Source organism: Macrotis lagotis, chromosome 1 (genome assembly GCF_037893015.1).
Source record: "Macrotis lagotis isolate mMagLag1 chromosome 1, bilby.v1.9.chrom.fasta, whole genome shotgun sequence".
Lineage (NCBI taxonomy): Eukaryota > Metazoa > Chordata > Mammalia > Peramelemorphia > Peramelidae > Macrotis > Macrotis lagotis.
This window is the reverse complement of record NC_133658.1, coordinates 506,609,767-506,626,187: the sequence shown is the minus strand read 5'-3', so window position 1 is coordinate 506,626,187 and position 16,421 is coordinate 506,609,767. Positions and strand designations below refer to the sequence as shown.

Here is a 16,421-nt window from a genome sequence, read left to right as displayed (position 1 = left end):
ATAAAACCAGACACAATGCTAATTATTCCCTTTACCAATGCCTTAACTTCAGGAGCATAAAAGAAAGAGAAAAAAAATTTAATTGACAAATATATATCAGTAAAAAAATTACAGTGCTAAAAAACATAACCTTGTTCCATTGTAGTAAATGACTTTAGTGATACCTTAAATAGCAGAAAATAAATCAAGTTTTCAAATTTTAACATCAGGTTTAAATTTTGCCATAATATTTTACTTTGCTGTTCTAAGAAAAAAAAAATAAGGTGTTGGTAAAATTTAGAGTTGTTGAAATAAAATCATGTTTCATTTTCTAATTACTTGTTAAAGTGATTCCTTCTGTATGACCATAGTGATTTCTAAACACATCCTTCTTGTGCAAAACTAGAAAAGTATTTTTTTATATTTTACCCAAAAAAGTACTAAACGTACCCTAATTTTATTGTATAAATTTGGGTTGTGACAATTTGTTTTAAAAATAAATTTATTTTTCCAATCACATGCAAAGATTGTTTTCAATATTTATTTTTTGTGAGATTTTGAGTTCCACACTTTTTCCTTTCTTACCTCTTCCTCTTGACAGCAAGTAATCTATATAAATTATTCATGTATAACTATGTTAAATATATTTCCATATTAGTCATGTTGTGAAAGAATAATCAGAACTAAAGGAGAAAACATGAGAGGGAAATAAAGCATAAAACATTTTAAAAATGGAAAATTGTATTCTTTGGTCTGCATTCAGACTTTGTGGTTCTTTCTTTGGATGGTGTTTTCCATCATCTTTGATGATTGTACTGCTGATGAGAACTAAGTTATAGGTAATCATCACACAGTTTTGCTGCTAGTAATGATGTTTCAATAAATATTTTCAATGAAAAAGATGTTTTAATCTTAGGAGTGTTCTGTAATGATAAATCCTGAAAGCCAATTTTTAGTAGCAACTTTAATAATAATACTTAGAATTCAAATTCTGTGTTTTAGGATTATAGGTTTAGAGTTAGAAAATATCTCAGAAGTCATCTAACCCAACTCTTTCCTCTTTTCTTCTGCTCTTCCCCAATTTTACAGATAAGGAAACTGAAACCAGAGAGATTAAGTTACTTGAGAGGGTTAAGTTACTTGCTCAAATATACCCAGAAGAACTCAAGTTTTTTTATGCTTCATCCTCTACCTTTTCACAACACCGTAATATTTCTTCTCTTTTAGAAAATAGAATGTTGTGGATCAGAAAACACTTTGAAGAAAGAACCCTTGAGTTATTATGCTTCTTTTCAAAGTTAAATATTTTTTTAAAATTTTATTTAAAGCAATGGGATTAAGTGACTTGCCCAAGCTAGGCAGTTATTAGGTATCTGAGGCCGGATTTGAACTCAGGTCCTCCTAACTCCAGGACCAGTTACATTACACCATCTAGCTGCCCCCCCAAAGTTAATATTTTCAATGCATTTTGGCATACCTTATCATCAAAGTGTAATGGATTTTATGGAGGGGGCGGGGATAGAACCAAAGGACCTTGTTTCATTTGGTATGTTTCTATTTTTATTCTCAATATCATTCTATCTATGGCTTTCTTACAGGTGGATGAAAGCCAAACTGGAGAACCTGGGTGGCTTGGAGGGGAATTAAAAGGAAAGACAGGATGGTTTCCTGCAAACTATGCAGAGAAAATTCCAGAGAATGAGATCCCCACCCCTCTGAAACCAGGAGCTGACTCTGCACCCATGCCCACACCTAAACTTGCTTTACATGAAACCCCAACTCCTGTGGCAACAACCTCTTCAGATTCCTCTACAACCTCCAACAACTGGGCAGACTTCAGCTCCACGTACGTATAATATTATCATTTATTGAAGTTGAAATCCTTATTATTATTTTTTTTTTTTGGTTTTTGCAAGGCAAATGGGGTTAAGTGGATTGCCCAAGGCCACACAGCTAGGTAATTATTAAGTGTCTGAGACTGGATTTGAACCCAGGTACTCCTGACTCCAAGGCCGGTGCTTTATCCACTGCGTCACCTAGCTGCCCCTGAAGTTGAAATCTTAATGAAGTATCATCATTTTCCAAACATTTTATGCCCTCCTCTTTATACTTTCTCAAGGAACAAACTCACTAGATGGCTTTCATTCCTAGTGTCTTGTAGTACTTTCAATTTAGAAAACATTTGCTAACGTTTATTGATTCCTATGTGAAAGCACTAGGCTAGACCCTAGGAAAACAAAGATGAAAAAATGACCCAATCCCTCCTGAAGGGCAGGAAAATTATGGGTGACATCAAAACTTACTAGGTGATAGCAAAAGTTTAATCACCTCTGTGTGAGAGATAAGTATCAATAATGTTTATTTTAATGACTGTTAATATCTTTGGTCTTGCCAGGATATACTCATATTTTCTAACGATCTCTTTAGTATTGAAGCCTGTCAGCAATTATTTATATTCATTTCCGAAATCCAAGTAGAACTATTTGCTGATATAGATGCAGAAATGAAATTCACACTTGTGGTTGCAATAAGAGAAAAACCTGCTTCCTCTAATTTCCTCTAAGCCTTCCTTGGTTCTTTTTTGAGTATAAGGTGGAATGAAATAATGAATGCCATCAAATGATGCTGATTCTCAGTTCTTGATTATGAAGAATTGACTTTTGAGCATAGTATTTAGACAAAGGTTTCATTTTATAATGATCTATTTTATAAAATCGTGAACACTTATTTCATTACCACAATTCAGAATTTTAGATTGGTTAAAAAACTGCTCATGGTAAAAATAAAATCATCAGTGGGATGATTCAGTTACTATGACCAGGTGACCCAAGGTCCATAATAAAAAGGTATCTAGAAAAGGTATCTATTACCAAGTTTTTCTTGTTTAGAATTGTATTTTTTTGGATTGTGCAAACTTAAAAAAATAAGAAATCAAGAGAGATTAGATGATAGATAATAGAAATTATAAGGAAGAGAGGTGAATAATGTGAAGGATGGGGATTGGAAAGAACACTATAAGTCAGGGTAAGAAGAAGCAAGCTTTATATAATAATTTTTTTTCATGTAAAAGTTCTTATAGTGCTGAAGATGGGAACCCATCCATTACACACTAGATAATATATTTTTGGCTTAAGCTTTCCTTTCCTATATTAATTTTAATTTAGTTAATAATTTTGGCTTAGTCAACTAAAACCTTAATTAGCGAGAAGACAAAAAAAAGCAAAATAAATGCATCCTGTTTAAAGTTCTTTGCTATCCTATGGATTTAATTTTGCTATTGTTCCTATCGAATTCTGAAGGTAGATGAACAGCACCTTCCTGTGACCATAGTAACTTAAGTAACCTATAAAACAATAAGTTTCCTACCTTCTCATACCAGCATTTGGTAGTACTATCTTGTATCGATGGATGGTGTAGGGGAATGGCAGTCTTCTTTGGTTCTCAAAGCAATTTATTTAATCAAGTATGACTTCAGCTACTATGACCAAGTGACCTGAGGTCCACAATGAAAAAATGATCTATTAGCATATATTAATTGTTTAGAGTAGTATTTCTTTTTCTTTTTCAGATGGCCAACAAACACTAATGAGAAACCAGAAACAGATAATTGGGATGCATGGGCAACCCAGCCATCTCTTACTGTTCCAAGTGCAGGGCAGTTGAGGCAAAGATCAGCCTTTACCCCAGCTACTGTTACTGGCTCATCTCCATCACCTGTTTTGGGCCAGGTAAATAACAATATACCTGGGTGTGATTGTCCACATTTTGTAAAATGTAAACATCTTCAACAAATATTTACTGGTATTATTGACCAGAAATGAACCTACCAATATGTAACTCAGGATAAAGTATTGATGATCCCAATTAAGAATTTAAGAAACGTATATGGTAGGGACTATATTTTGTTTGTGTATTTCAATGGTTCTTCATCCTCAGCTTCTGCTACATGAAAGAATGTAGTCCTTGTTGTCCTATTTTTCAATGTAGGACAAATGCTAAGTCTGCAGAAAAAGCTAACTTCCTATCTAAAAAAGATATGAACCAGCAAATTTGAAAAGAGGGCTCAGTTCCTCTTAGGACTAATTCTTTGTACCCCATGAAAGAGTGATATAGTTCACAGAAAATATTGGGGAATATGAAAGCAGAAAAGAGAAGGCTGAAAAGTCTAACATCTGCAGAGTGACTTTGTTCAATATATAAAAGTGTTGAATGGCAGGCTGGGTGGATAATTTTAAAAGGTCAATAAGACATACTAGCTGCCTTTAAGGAACTTACCAACTAGGAGAGAAAATGAAATATACATAAGTAGTGGTAATCTAAGACATAGGTAACAAATAACATAAGAGAAACATAACTCAAATAGCAAAAGTATGTAGAGCAGGAAGATATCACTTTAGCTGGAATGATCAAGGACTACTTCATAAAAGGACATAGAATTTGAGCTGTTCCTTGAAAGAATGACTTAATCATAGATCAGATTTGGGGATGGGGAAGCAGGATCTTCCAGGAAGCATGGAGTTAAGATAAATAGCTCAAAAAAGCACATGGAATAATCATTGGTTAATCAACTTGGCTGTATAATAAGCTGAGTTAGGACTAAGGGTAAGCTAAATTGGCAGCCATCTAGTTGAGGTATATGAGAACAACAAAATACATATTTTAATATTTTTGTAATTTTTCAGAAAATAAAAATTAATTATACTAGCTATATGATCCTGAACAAATCATTGAACTTTTCTCAAACTTTATTCTTTTTTATCTATAACATGAAGATAATAATAACACATAGTAATATGTCATAGGGTTGTTGTGAGGATCAAATAAGATAATGCATATGAAGTACTTTGCAAACCTTAAACTGCCATCTAAGATTGAGCTATTGCTATTTATCCATATTATTAGAATGGGTTTTTATGTCAGAAAATTTTGTCCTTTCTCACATATCAAAATTTTGTAATGTCAAATCTTAGGTAGAGAATAACAGATAGGAAGCATGATGGTCAAAGTGCTGAGGAGTGTGATTTTTTCAAGACTCTTTGAGGTTTTACAAATGCTTTGTATTGACTTTGGGTATTGGGTAAATGAGGATGAAGATGATGATGATGATGATGATGATGATGATGATCGCATTTATTTAATACTTTAAAATTTACAAAATGTTTTATATTTGTTAGCTCATTTGATCCTCATAACCACTATGTGAGATAGATACTCAAAGAGATATTGGGTATTACAATGCCACAGGAGCCACATGATTAATTTTAGGAAAGAGTGATTATACTACAGTCACATGCTACAAAGTTTAAGAATGGGAACTAAGTGAAAAAAAAAGAAATTTCGAAATTATGGGGTCAATGTTAATTTTTGAGAAGGGAGATTTATTTAAGTGGTGGTGGATTCAGAAACCAGATTATAAAAGATTTAGAATAAGTTGGGTGGCTAGAAGACAGCCAGTAACTATAGGGCATTTCTTCTAGAAGTTTAGTTGGTGAAAGACATCAAAGAAAGAAGTAGTTTTAAGGGAGTAGAAGAGTTAAGGGAGGGGTTGTGGAGGGTTGCTATTTTCTGTTTTTATTAGAATAGAGAACTAAATGTATTTGTAGGCAGAGGGGAAGGAAACAGTGGAGTAAGAGATTGAGGATGCAAGGGATTGAAGGGATAATAGATTTTACTCAATAAAGTAAATTCTGAGAATGAACTAAACTAGATGAAGATAATTTGACAGCACAATTTCAATTCAACATACATTTCTTAAGCACTATACAATGTATAAGGCACTGTGAGATAGTCCCTGCTCCCTTCCCTGAAAACTGGGGTTCTTATCTTTTTTGGCAGACTAGGAAAACATATAGTTCTTTTCTCAGCATAATGCTTATTGCCTATATTCATTATTGAAGTAAATGCTAAATTTGTTAGAGTTTAGTCAAAGTAAAGGTGAAATTTTTTTTCCCATCTAAATTCAACAACCTCCTGAAATGTATTTATGGACCTCAAGTTAAGAATCCCTATCTAAAAGAGATTACAGTCTAGTAGGAGCGGTCTACATTTGCTTTCTTTTAAAGGCTCCTTTACACACTGTACCAGGTATGATGTACAGAAAGGTCGGCATGGTTGAAATAACTGATAACCTAGCTTGGCTCTCATAGGGAAGTGAAGGGAATAAGCCAGTAAACTCCAGGAGAAGGGAAGGGAGGCTGGAGTGGGGACAGGAGGAAGAATAATAGTTTGTGAAGAAGTTGGAGAAGCAGCTGAACAAGAATGATGAAGAGAAGTGGAAGGTAAGGAAGTTGTGATCAGAAAGGGGAAGTTTACAATTTACTCTCTTGGATTTGAAAAAATTTTTATATCTAAAGGAACAAGGAATGCCAGGATGATTAAAATTCATTGAAGGTAAGTTGAGGAGGTCCAGGCATTACTAGGTTTTATGAGTCATATGTACTGATTCTGAAGTTAATAAGTTTCATAATTTTTATTTAATGTGTTATGAATTCATGACCTGACTCAGCCCTATTTGTGGACAAGTACAAGAACATTTTCCAACGGCAGATATAAATTATTTTTTATAAGTTCTGGATTATCATTTGCTTCTCTCCTTTGAAGAAATCTTAAATTTTTCACTGAAACGTTGAAAAATTTTGGTGAATTTTATGCAATTATCAATATAATAAGCATCTCAAGTTTCTTTCATTATTTAATCATAAGCATTTATTAAGTTCTTCCTAAGTTTCAGGCACTCTGTGAGGTGTAGGGGATCCAAAGACAAGGATAAAATATTGCTCTCAAGTAACTTCTATACACATATACATATATATGCACACACACACACACACACACAATAAATACAAAGTAATTGTGGGTGGAAGAGATGAGAAAGGTACTAGCATTTGAGTGTGTCAGGTAAGGCTCAATATGGGAAGTGATACTTGAACTGAAATTTGAAAAAGACCATGTAAAATGGAGTAGAGGAAGAGATCCTATTCCAAGCACAGAGACAGGAGATGTAATGTTGGGTTTGAGGAAAAGGAAGAAGTCCATGGACTGGACAATTTGACACATGATGAGGAAGAATATCTAATGAGCCTGAAAACATAGATAGGAGTTTGGGAACAATAGGAAGTTGCTGAAAATTATTGAGTTAGGGAGAAGAATGAATAGACCTCTGCCTTAGGAAAATTACTTGGCAGCTGTGAATGATAGATTGAAAAGGAGAGACTCTTGAGCAAGGAGACTAATGACAAGACTTCATTTGGGTCTCTTTAGTTTGAAAACTAAATTCTCTAAAGTAGTCTTATGTATTCTTACTTGTACTATTCATAGTTATGCCAATATAGCATTGGTTTCAGCTTGATGGAAAAATGAAGTGCAAATTCAAATAATGTAATCATTTCAAGGGGATTTCACTCAACACTAATAGGTACCTATTTCTATTGCAATCATCTAGGTAAGAGATGATAACTAAGCTAGAGCTGGTAGCTGTTTGACTTTAGAGAAGGGGATGAATGTAAGCATTCTTGTGGAAAAGAAGAGTTGTTGGTGACTGATTGTATAAGTATGGTGAGGCAGTGAGTGAAGAGTCAAGGATAAGGACGTTAAAAATATGTGAATAGAAGGATGGTAGAACCTTTGAACAGAAATAGGGAAGTTTGGAAGAAGGAAAATTTGAAGGGAAAGACGAGTTACATTTTAGATATCAGGATTTTGTATTGCCTATGAATCATTAACTCAAAATCATCAAGAAGTAGTTGGTGATGGGACCTGAGGTTCAGAAGAGAGACAAGAGCTGCCTATGTAGATCTGAAAGTCATCTGTATAGAGATAATACTTAAATCCTTGGGAGGTTTGCCATGATAAAATCATCAAATTAAAAAAAATGTAATGGAAAAAGGGAAGAGGTATCAGAACAAAGTCTCAGGAAACACCTACAGTTAGGGGTCCATGATATGGATGATAAGCCAGCAAAAGGAACAAAGGAGGAGTATTCAAATTGGTAGGAGAACTAAGAGAGAGCAATGTTATCAAAATCCAGAGAGGAGAAAGTATTCAAAAAGAGATAGAGATCACTAGGGTCAGATGCTGTAGAAGGATCAAGAAGGGTAAGGACTGAGAAATTGGATTTGACAATTAAAAGATGATTGATAACTTCAGAGATAACAGTTTCAGTTAAGTGATGAATTTGAAATCCAGATTGCAAAGGGATGAGGGAGTAAAGAGAGAAGGAGGGAAGTTGATGACCTTTTTTGGAATTTGAGAAAGGGAAGAGATATATAGGATAATAGCTGCAGGGATGGTAGAGTTAAATGAAGGTTTATTATTAAATATGGAAGCAAGGAAATCAAAAATTTTTGGTCACCATTTCTCATATCTTTATGACAATAAAATGCTCATTTAAAGGGACAATGAGATTTAACAGAAACAAATTTTCTTGGAAAATAAATAGCAAAAGTAAAATAGTCAAGACTTTGCATACTTAATGTTTGATTATTACCATTTCAGCTGAATTATGTGTGGATCTGTAGTAATCTGTATGGTTCGATGAAAAGTGTATGTCATATATTGCTTTTTTTTTTTTTTGGTAACAACCTATTAGATAACCAAAGACCCCTTTATATTGTTCCATATAAGGGAGAAAAGGTAGAGGGGCTACAAGCACAAGCTTTATACCCGTGGCGGGCCAAAAAGGACAACCATTTAAATTTCAACAAAAATGATGTCATCACAGTCCTGGAACAGCAAGATATGTGGTGGTTTGGAGAAGTTCAAGGTCAAAAGGGTTGGTTCCCCAAGTCTTATGTGAAGCTCATTTCAGGACCCATAAGAAAATCTACAAGGTATTTATGATGTTTACCTGCATTTATTAGAAGAAAGAAAATATTGTGCATTGAAAAGAAAGGAACCATGGTGAGACAGAAGGGAATAGGGTTTGAACTCCAAAGGACCCTAGGTTATACTTCCTAGCTCTGATGCTTACTAGGTGCTTCATATTGAGCAAATCATTTAGTCCTTTTGGTTTCACTTTGCTATATCTGTAAAATGAAAGGGCTTGATTACAGTCATCATCAGTGTCCCTTTCAACTTCATGGTCTATGATATGATAACCCCTAATACCTTTAGACTATTTTAAGGAACAATAAAATGTTCCTACAATTGATGACTATTTCCACTATCTGTCAAAGCATTTTGGGGAAAGTCTATTCAAGGCATGAAAGCAAGATGTGACCATGTCTATTCATCCTTTATAGACTGCCTAGTACAGAGTATGCAAAAATAATTCAATTGATCATGATAATTAAATTTTATTTTGGTAGATTATAGTTGGAAAGAGTATTTGCTAAAAAATAAAATGAGAACTAATCATTGTATGTGTGCATATCTTGTGGGTTTTGGAGTGGAAGTGTTGTCCAGTAGAATGGTTTCATCAGGGTAAGAGCTTCTCCAGATAGAAAACCTCCTCTACAAATACTCAACAACTCTTCTTCAACTTAGAATCTTAGTTGCCTGAGAGACTGAAAAGTTAAGTGACTAGGCCAGGGTCACATAGTCATTATCTATCAAAGATATTATTTGAACACAAGTCTTGTTTTCTCCAGAGCCAGCTCACTATCCAGTCAAGTATGTCTTGTTGCCTCTCTTTTGTGTCATTATTTGAATTTAAATTTTACTTTTCATTTTAATCTATGTTTTTCCAAGTTTTACATGGTATGTATTTAAAGATTTTATTTGTATGCATACTTTTGTCACAGTAAAAATTAAAGTATCTCTATATTTTTCTCTTCTTAAGTATGGATTCAAGTTCTTCAGAAAGTCCCGCTGTTCTTAAGAGAGTAGCATCACCAGCAGCTAAACTTTCAGTACCAGGAGAAGGTAAGAAATTGAATTAAATATTATTTTCCAAATGTTGGTAAGATAATATAGTAGTACCAATAAACAATCTATGAAAGCAATCAGATATTAAAATATACTATATTAGTTTATCCATAAGGAATTAAATGTCATGGGAAAATGGAAAATTTGCCACTTAGAGAAAAATTGAAGTAGTTTCTGGAGAATGATCCTTGCTAGAGCATTCATTTGTAGTGCAAAAAAGCAAGAAGTCTTTTTGAAGAGATGTTCTCAAATGAGAGTGGTAATTATTAGAGAATAGATGCCGAAGGGAAACAGCAGAGATATAGGACCTCCATTGCCCTTAGAGGCTCAGGCAAGCAGGAGGATGTCCACTCTGATCAAAGGCTCAAAGTTACTCAGGGCTCAAACTTATTTTTTAAACTCTAGACAGATTACCCTATCACCAGTAAGTCAGTTCTAGGCCAATTAGACAATGAATTGTCTAATGAGGAATGAGGAGCAGGAGCCAGGAAGCTTAACTCTAGCTATGCCACAACCTAAAAAAGTTATCTTGATCAGTTAAGCCTGGGGATTGGAGCTAACTTTCCAGACCAGTTTTCCTTTGGCTCATATTATCAAAGCCTAAAAATATTTGAAAAATCTCTTAAGTTCTCCTTGTGGACAAGGAGAAGAAATGAAGCCTAGACAAAAGTTGATTATTGACTGGTTGAATGACTTCACCCAAAAAATAGTCATTAATGACAATATCAACATTGAAAAACGTATTTAATGGAATTCCAGGTTTTTTTATTTGGCCCTGGGACCAATTTTCATCAACTTAGATAATGGTATAGATCTTCTTCTCAAGAAAAGGAAGATGAATCAATGCAAGTATTTATTAAGTGACAACTGTATGCTAAGTACAAAGCTGGGAACTTGGATTGCTAATTAAATTAAATGACAGAGTTGAGATTTAAAAATATCTAGGTAGGCTGGAATATCAGACTTTATTAATAAGGTACATTTGATAGTAATGAATGCAAGTACTTATACTTGGCTTGAAAAAATAACTTCACAAATTCAAGCCTGGCCCAGGAAAAAAAATCAGAGGGAATCATTTTTTTAATCCAGGTCCACATAGGGAGACAGAGGATTTTGGATGTTGTGGTTAGGGTCCAGTTATGAGGGCATCACATCAGACCTTCTAACAAGAAGACTGAACTGGAGCCTGCAGCTATGAATTAGGGCAAGAAGATAATTAAACTTGGAAGACTCAGACATTGTCCAAGGACCAGGAATAGATGCTGACACCTGATGTTTATACCCAAGAATTAGGCCTCCTGAGTGGGGGGACCTAAATCTAGGAATGATGGACCAGAGCAAAGAGCAGTTGTAGATCTGAGTCCATGTACTACATAAAGAAGCAGTAAGACAAGCAAGCAAGTATTGCATGGTTCTGACCCTGGAGTGAGGGCTTTGTTCTTATCCCTACCCTGACCTAAAGCTTCTAACTGAAAAACCAGAGCAGCTAGCTCAGACAAAGGGAGAGCCTACAGTTCTGCACCCCTGGGATCCTTGAGGAATGTAACATTCAAGTCCTAGAGAAAGGATCATGAGGACCTAAGAGAGTTCAAAATAGGACCAAACAAGGCTCAGCTATTCAACCCAGAAGAACCTGACCTTAACACAGGAAATAAGACTGAAAGAATGATTAAGCAAAAAGGAATCTCACCATAAATAGAGCTGTTGCTGAGGGAGATGCAGAAGAATTATCCAAACCACACAGAAGCAAAAACTCAAAGCAAAATATAGCTTGTATATAAAGTCAATTAGAATTCTTAGAGAAAATGAAGCAAAAGTTTTAAAATGATTTTATAAATTAAGTGAGAAAAAAAGAAATGAGAAATGTGGAGGAAAGATTTGGAAAGAGAATTTAGTAGCTCAGCAAAAGAGGTACAAAGCCATAACTAAGCCACAGAATCCTTGAAAATTAGGACAAACAAAAGAAGAAATGAATGACTATGATATAGCTAGAAATATAAAAAAAACAAAAGATTAGAAAAAGAAGAAATTTAAGGTATATTAAAATTATATTTTTAATATAACAACTGACTTAGAAAACAATACAAGGAAAGATAATTGAAGAATCATTGGAATGTGTTAAAACCATGACATTAAAAAAAAAGTCTCAACTAATGCATTATTAGTGGAATTATGAACTAATCCAACCATTCTAGGGAAGAATTTGCAACTATGTCCAAAGGACCATAAAACTGCATGTGCCTTTTGATCCACCAATACCAGTACTAGAGCTGTTTCCCAAAGGAATCATTAAAAAAGGGAAAAGGACCCACATGAACAAAATATTTGTAGCAGCTCTTTTTGTGATGGGAAAAACTAGAAATTGAAGGGATTGGGGCAGTTAGGTGGCACAGTGGATAGAACACCCACCTTGGAGTCAGGAGGACCTGAGTTCAAATGTGGCCTCAGAAACTTAGTAATAGTTGTCTAGCTTGTGTGACCTTGGGCAAGTCACTTAACCCCATTGCCTTAAATAAGTAAAAAGTTTAAGAAAGAAATTGAAGGGATGCCCATCACTTGGGGAATGATTCAACAAGTTGTGGTCTATGAATATAATAGAAAACTATTGTTTTACAAGATAAGATGAACAGAGAGATTTCAAAAAACCCCTTGAAAGACTTACATGAACTGATGCAGAGTGAAACACAGACCCAGGAGAACATTGTACCTAGTAACAGCAACATTATGTGATGACTGACTATGATAAGCTTAGATTTTCTCAACAATATAGTGATTAAAGACAATTCTAAAGGACTTATGATGGAAAATGCCATCCAAATCCAGAGAAAGAACTATGGATTCTGAAAGTAGATCAAAGCATCTTGTTTTTAATTTTTTTTTCAATTTGTTCTTTGTTTTCCTCTTACGGCTTTTCCCTTTAGTTCTAATTCTTCTTTCACAACATGACTGAGATGCAAACATGTTTAATATGATCATACATGTATAACTTTTATCAGATTGCTTGATCTTTGTGGGAGAGGAGAGAGAAGAGAGAGAGAAAATTTTACAAAAATGAAAATTGAAAACTATCTCTTCATGTATTTGGAAAAAAAATACCATTAAGATTTTTTTAAAAAGTCTAGAAATCAGAAGAGAAAACTTCCTCTTCAAATCTGAGAGCAAATTGAAAAAAGAAAGAATTCACAGGTTATATCTCCTGAGAGAAATCCCCAAATGAAAACTCTCAGAAACATCATAGCCAAAATCTAGAACTTCCAGATCAAAGAAAAAAATAATACAATCAAAAAAAGAAAAAGGTATGCTAATACCAAAACACAAGATTCAGCAGCCATCATGTTAAAGGAATGGAGAACTTGTTACGTAATATTTCAAAACCAAAAAAAAGATATATAGGCTTAAAATCAATAATAACTTATCCAACCAAAATGGTTATAGTCCTATGGGGAGAAAAATAATCTTCTTTTTTTTATTTTGGGTTTTTGCAAGGCAATGAGGTTAAGTGGCTTGCCCAAGGCCACACAACTAGGTAATTATTAAGTGTCTGAGGTCGAATTTGAACTCAAGGTACTCCTGACTCCAGGGCCGGTGCTCTATCCACTGCACCACCTAGCTGCCCCCCAAAAAGTAATCTTTTAAGAATTCTTGATGAAAATATTAGCTTTGAATAGAAACTTTGAAAAACGAATAAAAGATACAGGACAATATGGTTGAGCCATCAAAAAGAACAAAACAAGGTTCAATATTTGTATTTTCATGAAAGGCAAGAACATAAGTTCCCTTAAAACCTTAGGTGTCATGGAGAGTATCTAAGAGATCAGTCATGGGAATGGTTTTGCTGTATTTTAATGATCTTAAGGCAAGGAAGGGAAAAAGGAATACATTGAGGGAAGCTATAGCACATAATTAGAGTATGCAAGTATAAGACTAAAAAAAAAAGGAAACGAAGTGATAACGATGGAACTTCCCTTTTATCTAATTGGCCAAAGGAGGTTCTGCACACATAAATATATGCAGAATTGAATGCAGAAATCTAGCTCTCAACTTGAAAATAGTAAGGAATGGAGAGAAGATGGGGAGAAGCTAAGAAGAAGATTAAATTTAGGAAGGAGTAAGCAATAAGCAAAATAAACTTTTAAGTACCAAGGGTAGATTGCAAAGAGGGTTTGAAAAAAGAAAGAAAGAAAGGAAAAAATCTGGATGAGAAAAGGAAATGGGTAACAGGAAAACAGAAGCAAATTTTATAAAGCATAGAGCACTGGTACTGAACACATTCATTCTCAGCAACCTCTTCTTTGTAAAGATGGGCAAAAAAAGGACAAAGTATAAGCAAAAAAGAGGGAGAAATATACAATTAATGATTTTGATAATAATAGCCATGACTATGAATCAAAGAAACTCACCCATAAAATAGAAGAACTTAACAGAAAGGAGTAGAAAGCAAACTATATTGTTTATAAGAAATACAGCTTAAATATTTAGATTCACACAGAGATAAAATAAAGCACTGGAGAAAACCTATTATGCATCAACTGAAGAAAAAAAGGCAGGGCTCGCAATAATAATCTCAGAGATGACAACTGTAAAAATAAACTTGATTAAGACAGACAAATAAGAGAAATCATATGCTTAAAAGTATCAGAAAATTAATTTCAAAACTTAAGACATATTCACTGAATGGCATAGCATCTAAATCCTTAGGGAAAAGTTAAATATGTTACAGTGAGAAATAAACAGTAAAAAAAAATAGTCAAAGACTTTCTTCATACCTAGACATATTTTGCCCCAAAATAAACGAATTTAAGAACTTGAATAAATTTTTTAAAAGTTAGATATGATTGACCTCTGGTGATTATTGAATGGAAATTATAAGAAAAATGTTAGGAGCAGCTAGGTGGTACAGTGGATAGAGCACTGGCTCTGGAGCCAGGAAGACCTGAGTTCAAATCTTGCCTCATACACTTAATAATTGCTTAGCATGTGATCTTGAGCAAGCCATTTAACCCCATTGCCTTAAATAAATAAAATTTTAAAAAAAGAAAGAAAAATATTAGAAAAACTAAAACCTAGAATTATAAAGTCTGCTTGTCAAGTGATCCTGGAATCAAGAAAACTTCAAATATAACCTCATATATTTAATAGTTGTGTGTCCCTGGGTATGTCACATAATCTCTAACTTAACTTCCTCAATTGTAAGATAAGGATAATAAAAGCATCTACCCCATTGGACTGTTATGAGGATCAAATGAGATAATATTTGTAAAAGTATTTAGCACAGTGCCTCTTGCCTAATAAACTTTCAATAAATGTTTATTCCCTTTTCTTTCCTTGTTTAGCCAGTGCTTTCAATAAATACTAAGGATAACAAAAAGGGATGTTTTAACTGTATCAAAAACTGGAGGAAATTAAAAGAAATGATGTGATCACTATTCAGTGTGTGTGTTATGAGGATAATTAATAGCAACATGTAGAACTTTCCTACTCTTATTTCGATTTTGTTTGCATTTCTGAGGGAATTGTCTTGAGAAAGACAATTGCCAACAGGTAATTGATAGGTGGAAAGAGAGTAAAAATGCCTCTCTTAATGGATTCAAGTTATCAGCATTATACAAGCTATATCCTACTGTGTGGGAGTGAGGAAGAAGATGGAAAATCTGACAGATGTGATTGATGAACTACTGTGAACAACTCTTTTAAAAAATCCTCGAAAATGGAAATAATGGTCCCAGCCCTGAAGAACAAGTGTCCCAGTTTTTATTAAAAGAAAGCTTATGAAATCTGCTTACAAAACTCTTGAACACATTATTAAAAGAATGGTTTGTAAATATTTGGAAAAAGGACTAATGTTTTATATAATTCCAATGGCTTATCACAAATAGGATTGCTTGACTAACTCAATTCATTTTTTGACAAGGTTGCAAGACTAGTAGTAGATCCTTTAAAAAAACTAAAGGTTTGGTATATCTAGATTTCAGCCCAGAATTTATCAGTCTCTTATGCTAATCATAGTAGCTTGTTGTATTCAAAACTAGTTGAATTAGATTAATCTTCTAATAGCCATTAATTTGTCTGTGTCATCTTGGTGGGAGGTCTCTATTGGGATGCCCCAAACATCTACCCATAGTTCTGTTTTATTTAATAGTTTTATCAATCAATCCATTGATAAGCATTTATTATTATGTGTCAGACACTGTATTAAACATTGGGGATTCAAAGATGTAAATGAGTCCTTAACCTCAAAGAGCTTAAATTCCAGTAAAGAAACATTATGTACACCTATGAATATAAGCAGAATATATACAAAAGAAATATAATATGGATTTGGGAGGCAGTGGAAAGCATGAGAAAGGATTCATAGAGAAAGTGGTCCTTGAAGTTTTGAAGAGCTTGAGTCTTGAAGAAAAGTAAGGATTCCAAGAAGGACAATTGAGGAATGAACACATTCCTGCCTGAAAGATAGCTAGTGCCAAGGCCCAGAGATGGAAATTGGCTGTCATGGATACAGAAGGTCAAATAGGTCAGTATGGCTAGACCTTGGAATGTGAGAACGGGGCTCACTTTTCAAATAGAGGAGTTTATAT

General features: G+C 34.1%; 1 protein-coding gene across 10 annotated transcripts in view; it reads left to right on the top strand.

Annotated features, from left to right (window-relative positions):
• Positions 1-16,421, top strand: part of ITSN1 (intersectin 1) — a 322,258-nt gene that overhangs the window by 175,036 nt on the left and 130,801 nt on the right. For all 10 annotated transcript variants that reach the window (XR_012474001.1, XM_074214064.1, XM_074214063.1 and 7 more), the window contains 4 exons: positions 1,578-1,825; positions 3,548-3,707; positions 8,602-8,807; positions 9,758-9,840. Coding sequence is in view for 9 of the 10 variants with exons in the window: in XM_074214064.1 (XP_074070165.1) it covers positions 1,578-1,825; positions 3,548-3,707; positions 8,602-8,807; positions 9,758-9,840 (697 nt within the window). In the remaining variant the exon portion in view is untranslated. The remainder of the gene's footprint in view (positions 1-1,577; positions 1,826-3,547; positions 3,708-8,601; positions 8,808-9,757; positions 9,841-16,421) is intronic.